At 40.8% G+C, this 14,844-nt stretch overlaps 1 protein-coding gene across 2 annotated transcripts in view; it reads right to left on the minus strand.

Annotated features, from left to right (window-relative positions):
• Positions 1-292: 292 nt before the first annotated feature.
• The window catches only part of LOC143208896 (uncharacterized), a 141,292-nt gene continuing 126,740 nt past the window's right edge, over positions 293-14,844 (minus strand). The window contains exon 6 of one of the 2 annotated variants that reach the window (XM_076423830.1): positions 293-6,217. In XM_076423830.1, the coding sequence (XP_076279945.1) occupies positions 4,968-6,217 (1,250 nt within the window). In that variant the 3' untranslated portion in view covers positions 293-4,967. The remainder of the gene's footprint in view (positions 6,218-14,844) is intronic. The other variant, XM_076423828.1, reaches the window with a different exon arrangement.

Consider the following 14,844-nt stretch of genomic DNA (forward strand, 5'->3'; position numbering starts at 1 on the left):
CCGACTCTTCCCTTAGCCTTAGCCTTAGCCTTGGCACGAGCACCCCCACGAAATTAAAGGAATTGGTAAATGCCGCTAGTTCCACAGCTTCGGGCAAGGGTCTTATGTGCGTGTACATGTTTACATAGTAGTGGTGAGTAACCTGCCGGTGCAGCATCGTGGGGGTGCTCGTGCTAGAACTAAGGCTATGGCTAAGGCTAAGGCTAAGGGAAGAGTGGAAGTGGCCGTGGTGGGGACTTACTTGTCGACCAAGCGAAGAGGAGAAGCAGCAACATGTGTTCCCCGAGCCAACCGCGCCCAGGCCTGGATTAAACCACTAAACACAGTTGAACTTATATCGTGTTTGGTATCATTTTGCATTAGAAAAATGCCAGGAATATGTTGCTGAAAGTTCCATAAAAAAATAATGAAAAATAAAGAAGATTAAATATTGGTGTTACATTGTGATGACGATATACCGAGTCAAGATCAGATTACTAAGTTGGGGGGGATATTTTTTTCGCATCTATCGTACAAAAATTTTCACATCTATGGAACATTTACTGTATATGGATCGCTAATTATGTATGCAAAATATTAGGTGTAGTTACTCAATAGTTTAAAGATATAAACAATTAAAGTTTCGTACCTGTGAACTTCGAAAACTTATTTGTTTATAATATATTTACTATTATATAATAACTACACCTAATATTTTGCATAGATAATTAGGGATCTATATACCATCATCTCACAAAAAATTATCAAAATCGAAGTCGGACACTTGGGGTCCTTCCTTTGTTAGTCCCTTCGTTTCCTGTTTTCTTAGATCAAGGCTTTACTGTAATGTGGTAACTCCATAACCCATACCATGTCAAAGAACACGGAAAGACAGTTCTGCGTAATGTATACCGAATCATTGTAAGAACCCGTGCGAGGGAAGTCGACAGGTCTATCGTGACTCTGCCGTGCTTTCTTTCGGTTCGTTTTTCATCCCCCAAATTGGTGGATTACCGACTAGCAACTAGGGTTGCTCGTTTCGTGGAACGAGTGATATAACTGGGTTCAACCAGTCCAACGTGGGTATAGAAGATCGCGTTTCGAAGTTCCATAGCGGCTCGAAGGAGTTTCCGGCGACGTAAACTAAAAATGCCACGTGGTATTTAACCGGAGCCTCGAAAGGAAGCGAACCTGGAGGGGCGAGGATAAGAGATCGTTGCTTAGGATAAACCGTCTGAAAATCAGATACAAGATACGTGCGATACAAATGAAATGAGAGGAACGAATTTACGTTCAACGTTCAGCATTTTATTTAATATTTCCAGCGTTATTCGGTACCTTCTACTTATTCTGGTCGACGTTGATCGTCGTTAAAGTACAATAATCATTGTCCACGTGGCTTATTTATAAACTGCATATTTTCGCTTGCGACGACCGCGCGTTAAAACAAATATAAATCTATTCCTTAAACGAATACAGTTTTATTTTAAATTAAAATAACTTTTTTCTAAATGGACTTAATGACTTTGGCTTTTCTGCCAAGCTAGATTAGTTTACTAGGAGACATGTAATGAAGTCTGTATTACGAAAACAAGTGGGAGAGATGCATTTGACACCTTTTTTATTTGGGCTTGTGACGAGATCGTTGATTCATATAAGTTATGTACATGCTAAAAATTTCATCGGCATTGATTAACTGGTTTATTAATTATAAACAATTGAATCAATTTCGACGAAATTTTAAGTAGGTACACAACAAAATAAAAGCAACATTTACTATTTTATTCATAATTTAGACTAAGCGCAACTTCTCAAAAATGTTCACTACAGTCTAGTAAACTAATAAGTGTATGCCATTAATTACGTGACTGTATAAAGTTCCCATTTATTCGCAATATTTCCAACGTCAGTCTATTACGCGTAATCGTACACACCACAAAGTGTTACAAGCAGAGTATAATTAAGAGTACCTGCAGTACACGCGAAGCTGGTCGAAGCCATCTTCGCAAAACACTTTTAACTTATAAAACGTTTCTCCGGTAGCTTACCGCGCACGACGGACCCTTTCATCTTAAAGTTGGCTTAAAGAAACTAACCAGATCATCCAGTATGGCTTCTAGACCTTTTTATGCAGCGAGGTCTTTGCACCGTTCCCTTTTCAAGCAATCAATTCGATTACAAACGTAAACGTTTCGCTAGCTTTATCGCTACGCAGGATCAAGATTATGGAAGCCACATCTACAATATTTATTACTTTAATTTCGTTATAGAGATTCGACAAGCTACGAGTATATTTCTCCGACACAATTTCCGATTTCCTAGATGTTATTTCGCGAGAGATAATAATTTTGCCGATAGCAATCGGTCGTTTGATTCGCCGTTCATTCCTTATCTTCTCTCTTTTATGTAATCTAAGGTCCAAGCTACAACAAACAATTTAACGACTTTACGGCTTAATTGATTTACGTATCTCACAAGCATGACAGAATAGAGCAAAGAAGTTGCGTGGAAGCGTCGTAACGATTTCGATCGAAATTCGATCGATCTAGTTACTTAAAGATTCGAATCGATTAGCACGAAAACTGTAGATACGACATATGACTCGCTAAATAGAAAGTTAACAGGCTAATAGACCACGCATGGTCAATATTTTTAATAAAGAAAAATAGAAAGTTAACAAATGAAACATTTACCTACTGGAAGTTTATTAATACTGACTACACAGTGTGTTTCGTCGAATGTTTTAAGGAAGTTTTATTTATTCTTAACTAGCTGTTCGTGGCAACCAGGCGGGTTGCACGCATTTCCATCGTTCGAATCGTAGATTATATGGTTTTGAGTTCATACAAAAATGCCATAGATAAAAGCACTTTCTTTTTTTTCCGAATTTTCCATTTTTTTCGGGCAACTTTTCCAATTTTTCTTTCCCTAAAAACTTTATTCGGACTATTACGAACATTTTTCTTTTTAAATAAGCCAAATCGGTCCAGCCGTTCTCAAGTGATGCGCTTACCAACGAACAGCATTTAATTTTTATTTATACAGATAAAGTAACACTCTATTTTAATATAAGATCAATGACCAACAATATTTTTCCATTCTTCATTGCAAGTACTCCAATATCACAATTTTTCAAGTGTTTTCGATCAATGGAAAAAATGTTTCAAACAAACAAAAATTAAGCGGCATTCAGACATCGACAAATTCCATATACTATAAAATATTGAAAAATCACGATCGCTTTAATCTGTTAAACGTTGAAATTCATTTATGACTTGTAGCCGACACTAAAACGAATTCTATCACCTACTACACTATGACCTGGAGCCTATAAATAACGTTAAAATAGTTTCCCCATTTTTCGGGTCACCTACGCCGGTAGATAATATCGCACCCCTAGAAGAAAACCGTCACGACTCTAAAAATACAAGTTTTCAGGAGACAGGAAAATAAAATTCTAATTAAACTTCGTTGAATTGCGAAGTAGCACTTAAAGTTACGATACTGGGATATATTGAAGTTTATAATGTTCAGTAACTGTGTTAACGCTCATCATTAGACAGCGGATCTTTATGCAATTATAACAAAAATGAGTAGGTGTAATTTAAAACAGTGAGAACATTACAAGAATTTAAAAATTCTGTTCTATTATTTTCAACCTTTTATCCATGTTGACAACGAAAATAAATTTCTATTTCACTGCAGTTTGTTATAATTCAGGTAAAACATTCTTATTAACCGACTTCGAAAAAGGAGGAGGTTACTCAATTCGATCTGTATGTGCCTTTTTTTTCGCTTTTTCTTTTTTTTTGTGTGTTCACCGATTACGCCGAGATGGATGGACCAATCGGAACGAAACCTTTTGCATCTTGTAGATAGAAATTTACATTTTTTTATTAATTACGATTTTATTTGCGAAAATGTAGGGTGGTGATACCGTTGTGAACTCCGCTGAATGTTAGACATTAGGAACAGTAACGACGCGACGTCTGACAGAGATAAAAAAAGTGTGAAATAAAAAAAAACTTATAAAAAAAAAATTAAACCGACTTCGAAAAAACGCACCAAAAAGTATAAAAAAGTGTGAAATAAAAAAGAACATTTTAAAAAGAAAAAAACGCACTAAAAAGTATAAAATAATTTCCATTTAATTTACGTGAATACACACGAACTTAAATACAATACAATCTTTTCGGAGGCGGCGCAAATATATTATTTAAATATAAATATATTAGTATTTAGAAGAATTTAAGGATTTTCGTAATTCCCAGTGTCGAAAATTTTCAATTTTGCGCCGCCTCCGAAAAGATTGTATTGTATTTAAGTTCGTGTGTACTCACATAAATTAAATGGAAATTATTTTATACTTTTTAGTGCGTTTTTTCTTTTTAAAAAGTTTTTTTTATTTCACACTTTTTAGTGCGTTTTTTCGAAGTCGGTTTTTTTGCATAAAGACCCGCTGTCTACTCATCATTTAAGTAATCCAGAATTTAGTAGGATGATTTTTTGAGTTGCGACGATGTTCTTGTAGAGGTGCGATGTGTTAAGAACAACGAGTACTATGAATACAATTAATATAGAATTCGTTCGACGCACCTTATTATACCAGTGGTCGCGAACATATTAAATCACTGTTTACCGTTCGTGTAGATCAGCGATCGGATTTTAGGGAAGCCCCATATTAGTCGAACGTCAAACGCGATATCGATTCGGGTGAGCACAGTTCGTTCACCGGGTAAGGACAAGGTCTCCTGACCTTGACACGGGAACGTGTTTTTCTCCGGGTAAACTCCGGGATCTCGGCGAAGTTTCAGCAAGTGTTCGGGAGAAAGGTGGGCACGGTTTGGGATTCGCGCTCGTGTTCCGCTTCGCGGCTGTTCCCGCTATCGGCGGCGTAGATCGTGTGCTCGCGGACCTCGTACATTGGCCGTGTTATCGCAGGGAACATTATCCGTCGACATTATCGTGGAGGTCCTCTCTCGCCGGCTCTACGTATACATGTCCAACCGGTTCACGGTGAAATTTCCCAAGGCATAGGGACTGTGCGAGTTCGTTCGAACCAGGATAAAGCCTCTCTGCCTTCTCTCGACCCTGTCCCCGGCGAGAATAGCCGGGAACCTCGGCGGGCACATGCCCAGCAAGTAAGACAGGAACCCGCCGCAATGCCATCCCCAGAAACCCACTTTCGAGTTGATCGATTCCGCGAAATACATGACCGATCTATGATGATCGCACTGGAACAGCTTGCCGATCTCCCAGCAGCCGGGTTGATTGAAGCCGCCGTTCATGTAGAAGTCGACGTGCCCGCTCATCTCGACCTTCCCCTGGATGAACGCGTTCGTGTGGAACACGTCGACGAACTCGGCATCGCTCGCGTCCAGCTTGTGGTCCTTGTCCACGGTGATGAACAGAGGCATGGCCGGGTCCAGGCCGGTGATCCTCGAGATTCGATAAGGTCGCATCACGTTCGCGGCGAACGCGGGCACGTGGGCACCGAGGCTGAAGCCGATAGCGTGGATATCCTTAGCCCCTGCGTCCTTCAGCCTCTCGATCAGCTGGGCCAGACATTGGCCCACGTGCGGCACGTTCCTCACGACGATGGGGTAGCACGGCGAGGTTGCCAGACGGTGCCAGTCCACCGAGATTAAGTTGTAATCGTAACTCTTCAGGTACTCCATCCGCACGTCCACCAGGTACGACAGCTGCATGTCCGAGTCGTAGCCGTGTATCAGGATCTTGGTAGGATTCGACGGCACGAAGTTGGTCTCGTCAAGATTAGAGTCAATGTCGTCCACCAGGATCTGCTGGCCTTCTTTCATGTTTCTTTTGGTGTAGAGGAAGAAGGTCACTTCGTCGTCCGGGCAAGTCTGATTGGTGTTCACCAGGCAGGGTCCGATGAAGTAGTCTTTGGGCAAGGTGCCCTGGTCCAGCGTGTTGCTGATCACGAGAGGTTGCGGCGTTTGCATGCCGGAGGAATATTGAATGATCAAGAGCAGCGTCAACAGAGAGGCGCGGATCATTCTCCATATCATTGAGATGTTCATCTTGGCTGGTCCACCGAGTCGCTTCGAGGACCGAGGGATTCCGGGATCGACGTTAGGGCCGATTTCGCTCGACTGCCGGCACCAAACTACCGAGTGGTCCGCGCGGCGGCCAACCGTCGGCGTTGGCATTGGCGTCGGCGTCGGGGAAACTTCGTGTTGAATCAGCACGTACCGCCTCGACGAGCTCCGAATCCCTAAAGAGGGGCATGCCACACGCGACTTGTCACTGATTAGGGGTGGGGGCAGTGTAGGGGCAAGCTCTGACGCACCAACACGTTCGATAAGCGTACTACCGTTCGATTGCGTCCAGCCCCGACGAAGGTCGAACCTATGACGACTCGGAGCACGCTGTTGCGATCGATGTCTCGCCACGTGACTAATTTTTCTTTCAGATCGCCGCGATTGAAACACCGTTAGAATGACACCACTCGATCCCGAGTACAGTGCTCGACACAATAACAAAGACACTTTTCATATTTATATCGAGTATACCATTTCAAGTGATCCACTCCAATATCCATGAAATTGACCTTTAAACTGTGAAGGGCGGTCATTCGAACAGTTCGTAAAATTCAACAAATTATTTGTCGAAATATTTATAATCTCAGTTTAGAATGTTCGGAGGGGCTATATGAATTTTTCAGATTCTTTGGAGAACCATTAGTCACTAAACACTGTTTCAGGCTAAGAGGGTTCACAGTTTACAGTCTAAGGGTTATTAACCCCTTGGTCTATGATATCGTGATTAAAATTCTAAACACAGTCTAATAAATATGTTTGTTATTAATTTCATTTAAACCGAACTAAAATTCTTTTTTGGTTTCGTTAAATGTACAACTATTGTAGAACATATAGGCATACCATAGATATAAATTTTCTCCTTTTTTAGGAAATTACGATCTACAAAAAAGTTCTAGTCACTAAAACCATAAAATAAATCGTAGGGCAAGGGGTTAATGACATCGAAAAATGCTTTAAACCAAAGTTATATGGATTCGATGAGGACATAATTCTACGGTAACGGGTTTTTTGGAAGTGGTGCAGTCGCCCCTCCCCGCAACTACCCTTACAGGCCAGGTATGGAGCTGAAACTTGGCAGGAAGGGTTCTTTCTTGGTGAGCTATCGAACGAGCCATTTCCGGCTAAAATCGGCTGAAAAGCGTTTCTACGCCACTTAACTGACTGGATCCTTTGAAGGTACAACAAGGAAATCGTCTAAGAAGTAAAAGTACAAATAAATTCGGGAGAAGTTCGTGGTATTTTGCAAGAAGGGAAACACACTGAACGCAAAAGACGGAAGCAAAGGTTTTCCTTAACTGAGATCCCTGACGTTTGCCTTTGAACATGTTCACAAAAAATGAGGAAACGTTATATTTTATGATAAAGAAAATTCAATTTGAATGTGGTTCCGATTGGACCATTATAAAAATTATGTTACATGAAACGATCTGAAAACGCAATGCAATGGAATTGAAGGGAAATGTAACAAAATACTGCTACGACAGTTTATACATATTGTGTCTCTGTAAAATAAAGAGCAATGCTTGTACTCCAATCTTATACTTTTGTCGAATCATATTATTTATACAATTTCGTCCACAACTGCAGCACCTGTCATAACAACTCAAGATGTTGTGTGTTTACTCTGGAGACGATATGTAATACAAGGTGTCTCAAAAATGTTTGCGTGCTTGATAGGTATGATTCTCGAAGTCATTTGAAGTAACTTTTTCCGCGGCTAAAACGTTCTCCGTTGGCATAGGCTGAGCCGGAATTCGGCCGCTGTAGCCGCGTTCCTATTGGTCCGCGTTTTTTGTTAACCCCTTGCCGTATTTTAGCGAGCCACACTCGTCATGAAGATTTCAAACAAAGTCTAACAAATATAAGTGTTACGCCTTTCTTTTTAAATTAAATGAAATTTGACTCGTTTGTAATCAATATTTAAGCATTTAAATAAATGTACCCATACGAGAAATATAAATTTCTCTTCTCTTTTACGACATGTTTGGGGACAAAGATGTACTGTAACTGTAAAGAAAATGATACGGGTTAATAACTTCAAATGACCTGAGGAATCACTCCTTCCAAGGAAGTACATTTTCGGGACACCCTGTATACAGGGTGTACATTTCAGAGCTGTGCAGAATTACGATTGAATTGCTCCAGGAATTATAATTACAAAGTAATTGAATTACATTGTAATTCAGTCATACTGTAATTTATAATTCAGATCTTCATTTAATTAAATTGCAATGTAATTCGTAATTGCAATTGAAGTACAATTATAAAATACTTTGAAATTAAATTACAATGTAATTCGTAATTGCAATTGGAGTTCAATTATAAAACAGCGTTACGTATTATGAAGGAGGACGAGGAATAGAAACTACGCCGCATAGACAGCAAACTAGTATATGAAAGAAAAACATAAAAATATATCGCACTTCTTCAAAGTTCTGGGCTACAATTTGGAGAGCTGTATTGTAATTATATTGTATTTCAATTACACGTCTGATTAAAATACTTAGTAATTGAATTAATTGAAAGGTTTGAATTATGTAATTCAGTTACGACGTAGCTGAATTACTATATAATTGAAATACAATGTATAATTCAATTGTGTAATTGAATTACAATGTAATTGAATTAGCACAACGCTGGCACATTTCGTATCTTTAAACATGCAGAATATACATATAAATATGCGAAGTGTCTTATTATTTTGTCCAGCTCTGTAGTTGCGCCAGATGGGAAACGATACTTCTCGAGCGATCATGTGTCGGCGGCGGCGACCGTGAAAGCGGGCATTTACTTCCGTCGGCGTGCACCGCTAGAAGGTGAAATTTCCGTAGCGATTCGGTATGCGACTCGAAAGCTTAAACTTTCGCGATAAACGTCCGAGGAATATTAATCGGGGCCGAAAACACTTTTACGCTCGTTTCGTAGAGCGTACCGCGCGTGTCCCAATTATGCGTCTTCTATCTAATCGTCGCTCCGTTATCGGCGTTGTTTCCGATTTGATTGGCTCTTCTCTCTGTATCGAATCGAATACGATCGCCGGAACGATATCGGCGCTACGGGCGGCGTCGACAAAAAGAAAGATTTTAACGTCGGAGTCAACAATTTGTACAGGCTGTGTGATGAAAAACAGAAAAATAACCGATACGCGTGTTCGCGACCGTGATGCACTGGTATTGAAAAGCGTGCGCTTGTCAAATCAATCCGATGTAACTCGTGCCGGCTGCAACGGTTGCATTATTGACAAAAATCCGTAACAGAATAGCTGTTCGTTGCGAGTAAACAAATATTAAATTGGCAATTATCCGGCGACGAAATCGCCGTGCATTTGAATCGGTTCGTTATTTTCGACACGCGGGACACGGGGAGTGAACGGGAGGGACGGGGTGGAAACGGGAACGTGGACGCGCGAATCGATAAAGGTCTCGTCGAATTATTCATACGCGTGCTAGTCTGCCAATTAAAGGTCGATAATTGGCTAGGCGGCTTTTTCGTTTCATTGATCTAACGTTGTCATAATAAAATCGAATGGGATCCGTTTTCCAGAGACGGACAGAGAGGGAGAGAGAAAGGGTAGGAGAGGTGGAGGAAGAGGGGAGAGAGCAGAGACCGAGCCAAGGGATAAAGGGAGGAAAAGAGGTGCTCTCTCTCTCTCTCTCTCTCTCCGACCCATCCTGCTTGTTCCGACGATAATGGAAAAGAAACAGGGTTGAAAACGGTCGATGGCCTGTTGGAACGAGGCCAAAGTCCACCGTTACCCGTCGCGAATACTTCTTTCTTTGTTTCTTCGAACTTCCTCCCGCCCACAGCTAGCTTTTTCGTATTTTTCCAGTCATGCGAGCTGCTACTGTGGCAACGGTCGGTAATGGCAACGTGGTTGCCAGTCATCGCATGGGAAACTTTTCCGCGGAAAGTTCGAGAACAGGGGAATTCGTTTTTCATCCGTGTTCCCGCGGTTAATTTAGCCTTTGCCGACGATCTATTTTCGCGATTGTTCCGACGGACAAACCTCCCCTTCTCGACGAACAGGAATACCCAGCGGAAATGATAGCACACATATCCGAGTTATCTTTAATTTCCTTTCATTTTTAATTACTTCACAAACGTGCTGTATTTTTCTTTTAAGGGTTAAAGATAGGGGTCACATGTGCTATCAGTAGACTGCGGATATTTATGTAAAATAAAAATTGTCTGCATCGATTACAAGCCAAAGGAACCAAATTAAACATTCTTTCTTCTTTTAATAATTTTATTAAGCTGAAATTAATACACCGATGTCCTTAAATCTTTTTCACATGTTCACTGCTTTAGATTGTACGTTTCTTTTTTTGTCATAAATGCATAAAACACGCAGTCCAGCTGTCATTTTATCCAGGAGTGCCGGGATGGTCCAGGAAAGTAAAGTACGCGACGAGATTCGGCGAATCGAGGCCGATCGTTGACCGCGCGAAAAGAACGCAAACCTCGTCGAGTGACCTCGGGTCGTATGCAATCGCGGACAACTGTATAACCAGGCTCGCTATAAATCAAAGCTGCTCGGTTTGTCGGTTATCGCGAAATGACCGCAAACAAATTGCGCCGGGGCTCTCGCGCGCGTACACCGGCCCGCGCGATCTGTTGTAATAAGGTATAATGCGGCGCGATTATTGTCCGATAATTGCACGCAATTCGTTTAGACAAAGTGGCCGTCGATTGGTCGATTTTATGGTTGAAATGGCCGGTACGCGTGGCCGTTTTCCGCCTCCACTCCGAAATTCGATAATGGATTCCGGTTCGTGCGACAGATCATTGTCCGATTATTAGGGACAACGGATCCCGCCGATAGAGATGGATCTTGAAATAAGATTCTGAAAATGGCACCCTAACCAAATTAATTTTTGGCTGAACCATTCGATAAAGCTGCCAAAGAAAACTCTGTGTGACAAGTTCCAAGTCGGTACTCCTACCACAAGGGTAGTTACAAGATGAGCACCGTTTGATGAATCATTCCTTCTGTTCAGCTTAAACAAAGATCACGAAAAAATTCATAAACATTCTACCTAGTAACGCACACGATAGTGAATTATTTCAGAGTTTTTGGATGAGACACACAGATTTTTTTAAAAATCCCGAAGCATAAAATTGCCGATTGTATATTGAAGTTTTCAGAGTACCACGATTATATTATTATGTGTTAATTGTGTCTCATCTTCACAGATCTTTCAAATTATAACACGTTTAAAACAATTGGAAGTCTCTAAAAATTCGAAAAAAATGCATATTTCGTATCGAAGTTTTGGAGATACTAGAGGAGAGAGGAGAGAGAGAGAGAGAGAGAGAGAGAGAGAGGGAGAGACTGCGGTGAAACGCGGAGGATGGGGGTAGTTGGAAACGGTGCTTGTAACTTGTAACGTTCCGATTTAATGGAGCGCGGTGACTTGATAACAGATAACGGGGCATTGCAAGATTTATGAACGTCTCGTGATGCGGATAATGTCTCACCTATTCGCCTCGCCAGCGGCAGACTTTACTACGGCTGAATTATTCGCGGGACGGAAATTAAAGCTGGAGGCCGACTGTCTTTTAATCTCCGCCAAACGTTTCCTCGGTTTCGTGCAACCACCATCGCCAACGTTCTTACTCCTTTGCCGAATAGAGAATTGATACCGTCAGGAAATTCAATGATACATCGGTGCCACGCACGCACGAATCACGGAAGTTCTTTTCCGAGAGGATCTACGAGCGGCAACCACTTTCGAAAACATTACTGTCCAGATAAGTTGAATAGCGCGCCGAACATACAGGCTGTCTCGGCCCAAACCGATCCCGACCCACCTACATACGTACGACGAGCATAACTTATGACCAGAGTCGCCAGATAAGGAGAGGGAACACGAATTGAGAGGAAAAAGTTTCCCTCTCTCTGCCGGTCACCTGACATGTGATACATGCTCGACAAAGGGGAAACGAGTCACGTGACCGGGTCGTGGATCATGGAAGGGGAATGTAGAGTGAGGACAGAAATCTTAATCTGGCGACTCTGCTTATGACCTACGTTCCATCACGAAATTATCAGACGCCCGTCTGATTAAATTAAATATTGATGTTACATTGTGACGACACACGGGCGTTTGAACTGTGCCGGCGACTGCGACTCTCCGCGTCGCGTTAGGAATGGTTCACACCAATATACCGAGCCGAGATCAGATTACTAAGTTGGGGGGGATATTCTTGGTGTCGCATCTATCTATTGTTATATCTTATAGTCTATAGAGTATTTACTGTATGCGCGAATCACTATTTTCAACGTTAAAATATAATAAAACTACGGAAAGGTCAAGATTAACAGACCTGCGTGTACAATAATCAATTTCAAAAATAATTACAGCCCAACAAATTCAACCAAATTTTGAAAATTTCATTACTGAGAAACGTTGCCGTGTTATTTTGTATGTGTAACTGCAATGTTAATAAAAAAACATGTGTCTCTTCTTTATTTCGAGTCTGCTTTTTTTATTGCGGCCCCACGTATTAATTTATAATACTCAATGAAGCCCTTGGGGGTAAAAGAGTTTGACATGGCTGCTCTAGATCATTGGTGCACTGGTTTATAGACATCTGCCCCAATAGTTAATTGCCATTCAAAACCTTTCACTCTGAAGAACTTTTAATCTTGGTATTCATTATCATTAAAAAAATTAATTTGCGTACGTTACCGTACAATAAAATTGTATTTGTTGCTATTCTTATCGAGATTTGTTAAATGTTTCGCGACATATTTTCTACGGGACTATTTTATACAGAGATCACTTTAAGATTATACACAGAATACGAACACACAGCTGAACAGTGTTGTATACAACAAGCAAGCACATAGAGGTCTAATGCAAGTGTGGAGAAACATTCCACGTGTAAGTGCAAATTTTGCTTCGCGTGAGCAGCAATTTACAGCGGGTTGATTGCTGTTACGAGTCAAATGAAAAGTTGTAATTGGACCATTAACTTTATCGAAATCAATTGCAATTTTTCAGAGTAACGTTGAAAGTAATACCGAACGCAGAACAGATTTTATTAGCTGAGAGAGAATTCGATCGCGTACACTTTTATCAGAAAGAAGGTCATTTATTTTGTCACAGTGGAATTCTAAAGTTCCGCAGACGATGAAAGTTATATAAAGTGTGGATAGCTTGAGCTTCGAAACGACACGATGTAGTATTCCGGATTTGGACCGAACTAGAAGGTTTGGAAGATCTGGAACCACAGCACATCTTGATTTACCGAATCAGAATTAATTTTAGTTTTACCGAATCGCACGGTTGTCCGGTGAATGTTATGAATAGACTGCTGATTTTTATCGAACATAAAAATTGTCTGCACCGATTGCAACAATGGAGTTAAGCAGAAATGCATTTCTTCTCTTACTAATTTTAGTAAAAGTGGAAAATAATGTATCTTTTCATCCCTTAAATTTTTGAACATTCATTTCTGCCATGGATGCATCCAATCTGCAGTCTAGTTATGAACGTCGAATGTTCGAGACTCGTCTTCGAAAACTAGAACCGAAATACAGTAAAGTCTTGATCTAAGAAAACGGCAACCGTAGGATCTACGAGAAATCATTACCTCTCTCCTCGAAGTTCGTGTGAACCACTACTAATCCAATTACAAAACCTTTTTTATTTTTCATTATTTTTTTTTATGGGACTTTAACCAATTTATTTGTGGCATTTTTCTGTTTGAAGTGACACTGAACACGATATAATTTGGCCAGGCCACAAAGAAATAGTAGAACTACAGGGTCTAAGAAACAGTACGGACCCGAGGATTTTTCTTAGATCAAGGCTTTACTGTACGAACAAAAGTTGATTGCAATCGCGAACGTGGCATGCAAACACGAGTATTTTCCAATTTTGAACGGCGAAGTTATGTGAATTACGGTGCGGTGTAAAAAAGTTTACACAAAGGTACAAGTATTGGAAGTGAATTCGTCGGAAGCAACAACGAAGCAGGGGAATAAAAGCGATGCTGTCAGTGGGAAACCTAGTCGGACTATTACGAAATTTACAACTTTGATTCGATTTAAATATTATCTCTCTTTCGGTATCGAGTCTGGCGATATCGATTTCGCTTGATTTGACAGCGGAATAAAGAACGCTTTGTCGGGTTGGAAATCTATTAGTCGCCTATCGCGCGCCATTTTGTTCGATGCGTGTACCGTGAAACGTGCACCGCGATATTTTACTCGGTGCGCTACGACTTTCTCACGACTGTAATTTCCGTTCCGGAGGACACGGGAAATAATAAATTTTACGATCGACCGTCGAGGTAATATTCAGATTACCGTAATGCAAATTCTAAAAACGATCGGGAGTGCAAGGTGGACCGAAACGCGGAGAGAGACTCTCGATGGCAATTTACATTACCAACGAAATTTATGATTTTCAAATCGGATTAACTACTCAGACATTCGTTTACTTGGTTTGTTGGTCCGTTTTCATTTGCATTAACCGAGTGAAATACAGCGTATTCGCGATCAAAGTAAACGGCGGATCCGCTCTTTGCACTTTAGATTACAGAGGTTTGCTAATCATTTTATTCCATACCATTTATTCCGTACTGGTCTGTACAGGATGTATAAAAAGTAATGGTCATCCGTGATAGGGATGAATATACACTTCTGGATCGGTGGACATTTGTAAAAGAAACTTGCCGCAAGATTGTTTATAACAAAGAAAATTATGGGTAAACTTTACTTTACCGGACTCAAAATTTGTGCCTTTCTCCTATAAATTATGATGTATTTGGTACGTAATCCAGTAGATTT

This window comes from Lasioglossum baleicum, chromosome 5 (assembly GCF_051020765.1).
Source record: "Lasioglossum baleicum chromosome 5, iyLasBale1, whole genome shotgun sequence".
NCBI classification, from domain to species: Eukaryota; Metazoa; Arthropoda; class Insecta; order Hymenoptera; family Halictidae; genus Lasioglossum; species Lasioglossum baleicum.